This window comes from Phragmites australis, chromosome 11 (genome assembly GCF_958298935.1).
Source record: "Phragmites australis chromosome 11, lpPhrAust1.1, whole genome shotgun sequence".
NCBI classification, from domain to species: Eukaryota; Viridiplantae; Streptophyta; class Magnoliopsida; order Poales; family Poaceae; genus Phragmites; species Phragmites australis.
The window spans coordinates 18,782,237-18,787,745 of record NC_084931.1 but is presented as its reverse complement, the minus strand read 5'-3'; the positions used below and the strand labels follow the sequence as shown (position 1 = coordinate 18,787,745).

The following is a 5,509-nucleotide window of genomic DNA, read 5'->3' as shown; positions in this document are numbered from 1 at the left end:
AATTTAGAGGATCAGTTGTTCACCAATCATCAACAAGTTGTTTCCGTGTGATCCTAGGAAGGAGATTCTTATTACAGATTATGACACCAATGATCAAGATAGGGTGAGAAGGGGATTTACTGCATTGGGGCCTTGTCATCCACGGGACCATAATTTTGAAAGAAGAATGATTAGAGGTATGCACCAATTTGTTCCTACCTAATTTGATACTTATAATTGGGTTGAGTATAGTGTGGATAGAGAGGCTATATTTTGCTTTGTTTGTTATTTATTCAAGGATAATACTTGTGTTGGTGGAGACGCTTTTGTGAATGGAGGATTTAAAATTTGGAACCACAAAGAGGCATGTAGGAAACATGTTGATGATATTAAGAGTGCCCACAATCAAGCTCAAGAGAAATATGATTTCTTTGTGAAACTTAAAACATCAATTCAGCAGTCATTTGCTTCGACAACCAAAAACTACAAGGTTCTTTACATAGCCCGCTTGGTATGGTCACTTAGGTGCATGAGGTTTCTCTTGAGACAAGGGTTGGCTTTTCATGAACATGATGAAAGTGAAGATTCTAAAAATAAGGAAATTTCCTCAAGCTTTTAAATTTTCTAGAAAATAATTTTCAAGAAGTTAACAAGGTGGTTCTAAAGAATGCTCCAAGAAATAGTAATGATAGATCACAAGATACAAAAGGATCTCATAAGCTCTTGTGCCAAGGAAACTACTAAGTTTACCATGGAGGACCCTAGTAATAAACATTTTTCGATACCTGCTGATGAATGTAGTGATTTGTCCCTAAATGAACAATTGGCTCTTTGCTTGCGTTATGTTGATAAAAAGGGAAAACTCATTGAGAGGTTTCTTAGTATTGTGAGTGTTAAAGAAACTACCTCTTCAACACTTAAAACTGCAATTGGAGATTTGCTTATGAATCATTAATTGAGCTTTTCTATGGTTCATGGGCAAGAATATGATGGAGCTACTAACATTAAGGGTCACATTAATGGTTCGAAGAAATTTATTATTGATGAATCTCCTTCTGCTTATTATATTAACTGCTTTGCTCATCAACTTCAATTAACTCTTGTTGTCGTTGCTAAGGAGAGTGGTGATTGTCAATGGTTCTTTCAACAATTTTCATATTTATTGAATGTTCTTGAGAATTCTTGTAAGAAGATAAGAATGCTTCGAGTGGCTCAAGATGTCTATCATTGAATCATTGGAATTGAGTGAAATTGAAACCAACCAGGGTTTGGATCAAGAGAAGGGCTTGGGAAGGCCAGGTGATACTCGGTGGGGATCTCACTATAAAACTGTATTGCATGTTATTGCTTTGTATCGTCCAATCTAGAAAGTTCTCATCAAGATTGGGGAAGACTATAGTGGGGCCAAGGCTATATCGGCTCAAACAATGTTGACATCATTTGAGTCATTTGAGTTTGTTTTTATGTTACATTTGATGGAAGATATATTTGGGTACACAGATGACTTAGGCAATGCTTTGCAAAAGAGGGAACACGATATTGTTAATACTATTTCTCTTGTTTATCCCAAGGAACAATTGGAGTTATTGCGGCAAGATGATGGAGGGATACTTTCCTTAAATGTGTCATTTCTTTTTGTGTAAAGTATAAGATCAAAATTGCTGATATGGATGGTCGCTACAAGCCGGTTGGAAGACCTGCAAGGTTCTACGATAAAGTCACAAATAAACACCGCTTTCATATTGATATGTTTTTTGATGTTATTGATAGGCAACTTCGAGAGCTTAATGACTTGTTTGATGAGGTGAACAGAGAATTACTTATTTGCATAGCATCATTTAATTCTATTGATTCATTTGTTGCAATTGAAAAGGAGAATTTGGTTAAGCTTGCTCAATTTTATCCTAAGGATTTCACAAAGGATGAATTGTTGAAACTTCCCAATCAACTAAGAAACTATATCTCGCCGATCTTTCTATGAAGCTTGTTAAAACTTAGAAGAGTGGCACTTTTGAAATTTTTTACAAGCTTCTTAAATTGATGCTAATTCTTTCTGTAGTAACAACTAGTGTCGAGAGAGTGTTTTTTTCAATGACTTATGTTAAGAATAAGCTAAGAAATAAAATAGAACCAATACATAAATGATTATTTGGTCATATTTATCAAGTGGTTTCTTTTTGCAAGTTGATAATGATGGCATCATAGCTATGTTTCAAAAGATGACGAACTGTAAAGTTATATTTTAACTTCAAATTTTGTAGTTCCTTTATATTACCTTAGATGCTATCATTATTATGAATAATTTTTACTTAAGATCTTATTGTTGTTTAATATTTATGGTTATCGAAATTTTTTAGCTATATATAATATAGTATATATTCCTAAATTTCAAAATCCTGGGCCTACCACAGCCTATCAAGTGAAGGTGACACCGCACCATCTCTGATTTATTCGGTCAATTTTCTTCCTTTTTTTTAAGGAAAACCGTAGTCTTTTTTTAGACAAAGGAAAACCATAGTCTAAATACACATCCTTTCCGTAAAGGAGTCTAAATAGACATCCTGTTGGACCGAACCCTTCCATGTCGATAGGTGGAGGATTCCGCCCACCCAAATAGAGCTTTAACGACAACAAAGTACCTCACTAAGACGCTATCAAAGCTCAGGTTGTGAACCACACTTTATGTTAGTACTACTGTTTTTTGCTACACTTATTCTTGCATATGTCCCTTAATTTCTCTATCTCTACAACGTAATTAAAGTTCCTCTTATAATTGATCTCAACTTATTGGAGCAACACATTTAATGTAAACTTTGATCAGTCATCAGTGCTTCAAGAAATCAAGCCGCTGGTGAACGGCACGCCGGTCTGCGGCAGCCAGTTGTCCCCGAGAACCATGCTGGTGACGGTGAAGTTGCCGGCGTCTGCGACGTCGCTTAACACGTGGTACCCCGGCCACCCCACCCGCCGGCTGGTGCCGGCGCCCGGCCCGGAGTTGTTGTACTCGGCGTAGTAGAGCGTGTCGAGCGCGACGTCCCCGGACCACGGCATCCACCCGGAGGGGTCGACGAGCGCGCCGACGTACGACTCCATGACCACCGTGCGCGAGTAGTTCTTCCACGGCCTCCCGAGGTAGGTGAGCGTCGGGAACGCGGCGTTGGCGGCGAGCTCAGGCGCCGGGACGAGCGCGCAGCCCTGGATGGAGGTACCCGTGTTCTGGTTGGGGTCGCTGCGGCCCTGCGCCGTGACGGTGTTGCTCTGGCCTTGCATGGGGAGCCGCGAGTAGAAGGTGCAGCCCTGGAACACGACGGCGGCGTTGCCGAAGACGTAGTCGACGGTGCCGTAGACGTCGCAGCTGCGGTAGAACTGGCGGAGGGAGTGCGTGTAGAGCGTGTCTTGGTACGCCTCGAAGCTGCAGCCGTAGAACGCCGACAGGTCGGCGCCGGAACGGAGCGCCACCGCCTGGTGTTTCGATGGGCCCGCCGTGTTCCGGAACGTCACGTTCGTCGCCACGAACCCTTGACCCACCACAGCTGCGTGAAGACAGGCAATTACAAAAACAATATTCCATATTAACAAAATGAAATTTGGGAGGAAGATTAAGAAAATATAATTTTGCATGTGTTAGACCGCGTGCACGAACGATGATGTGACGAGACCACAAATCTATCGAGACTGGAGATAGAGCAACTCCAACTCATACCCTTGTTAGTTAGTTCTTGTGGAATGGGACCAAATAAAAGCGACGTGTTTTTAGGTTGCATCCTCTCTATCCATATGCCAGCAAAGAGCTTGCCTAGTGTCACACTAGCTTGACATTCCAATTTCATTTTATTTATTTTTTAGTGAAAGTGGAAGCTCACTAATTGTGGCCACTATTAGCCAGTTTCTAAGCTCTTGTGTAGTTCATGTCAAAACATAATTTACCATAAATTTTAGTAAAAGAACAAGACGCGGTGCATACCAAAGGTGGCCGAGTTGAAGGTGGTCCAGCCGTCATCGACGCTCCGGTTGCCGGTGATCACCGTCTGACCGATGCCGTCGCCGACCATCATGATGTACTTGTTGTGCTTGGGCACCACCACGTTCTCCTCGTACACGCCGGCGAGCACGTAGATTACGTGGTACCCACCGCTGCCGTCGAGGTTTTTCGGGGCGGCCGCCACAGCGTCCCCGACCGTGGTGAAGTTCCCGGCGCCGCTCTGGTCCACCGTCACCACGCTGTTCACCGCCACGGTCCTCTCGGGACCCTCGATCGCCATCCGCCGCACCATCTCGTCGTCGGTCACGTCGAACAGACCCCTCCTCGCCGCGGTCGCCTGCGGCTGCTTTGGCTTCTTGCCGCTATGGCCGTGGTGCGGTTCCTTCTTGCCGCCCTTGTGCGCCGCCTTGGCCGTGGGCACCCACGCCCTGGTGAAGAGAGACAGCGAGAGGCTGTACATCTTGGTGCCGTTGGCGATAGGCGCGGTGAGGCCGCCGGGGTCGGACCACGCCCCGGACGCGGCCTGCAGGCCGTCAACGCACGTCTGCTGGTTGGTAAGGATCGCCGAGAGCAGCGTGTGCACGTCGTCCGCCTGCGGGTCGAGGAGGGTGTCCGTGGACCTGATCGTGTCGCCGGCCGCGGAGAGGAAGTCGACGTTGAGCTCGGCCATGAGCTGGCAGTCCCGCAGCGCGCCAATGGCGCTGGGGGAGAGGTTCCGGTGGCGCGCGAGGTACCGGTCGACGAGAGCGAAGAACTTACGCGCGCCGGCAAGGGACTCGGCGACCGAGAAGCGGCCGAACGTGTAGAGGTCGTCCCTGCCGCGCGGCGGCAGCACGGAACGGCAGAAGGTCGGGTCCGTGGTGGCGTTGCACGCGACCGACGGCGACACCGGCGTAGACGGCGGCACGTCGGAGAGCGCAAGGCCTAAGAAGGAGAGCAGGAGGATGCTGGGGAGCGTGGCAGAGTAGTAGGACGCCATGGCTAAGCTTCGTGCCACTGAGCTTGTTGGTGGTGGTGGTAGAGGAAGGAGAAGTGAGGTCGCGAATTTATAGGTGAAGGCAACAGGGATTTCATGGTAATTCTGCGGAGAAGAGGGGTCAAGAATGTTAGAATTAAACTGGTTGTTTATTTATTCTTTATGCGCATTGAGTTGGAGTCATGAGCCGAGTTTAAATTAGTGTAAGTGTAGCATCACTTAGGGAGTTGATTAGTTATTAGTGATGTATAAAAGTGTGTAAATGACTGAAATATCAGTAGGATCAAATAGCTGAGTAAGTATTGTGTGAACGCAGTTAAGTGCGTGGACGTAGTTAGTGTACGGCACACGTCTTAGAGCTATGCGTGAGCTTCAGATTAGTAAAGTGTATGTAAGACTGCTTAGTTGTGTTAGTGGGTAAGCTAGGTAAGTGGTTAGCCTAGTCGTGTAACTAAACGTGGCTTGGTTGCTTAATTCGATCGTGCCTATATAAACCTCTATAATTAGCGTCATCGTGTCAAGTGTAGTGAAGAGAAATAGAAGTGAGAAAAAGGATCTTTGTGTGTAGACTC

General features: G+C 45.6%; 1 protein-coding gene across 1 annotated transcript; it reads right to left on the bottom strand.

Annotated features, from left to right (window-relative positions):
• Positions 1-2,496: 2,496 nt before the first annotated feature.
• LOC133885019 (pectinesterase-like) lies at positions 2,497-4,963 on the bottom strand. The gene is made up of 2 exons (XM_062324645.1): positions 3,944-4,963; positions 2,497-3,512 (listed from the first exon to the last, which is right to left on the bottom strand). Exons 1-2 carry the CDS (start codon positions 4,938-4,940, stop codon positions 2,812-2,814), a joined length of 1,698 nt encoding a protein of 565 aa, XP_062180629.1. The 5' UTR covers positions 4,941-4,963; the 3' UTR covers positions 2,497-2,811.
• Positions 4,964-5,509: the final 546 nt, after the last annotated feature.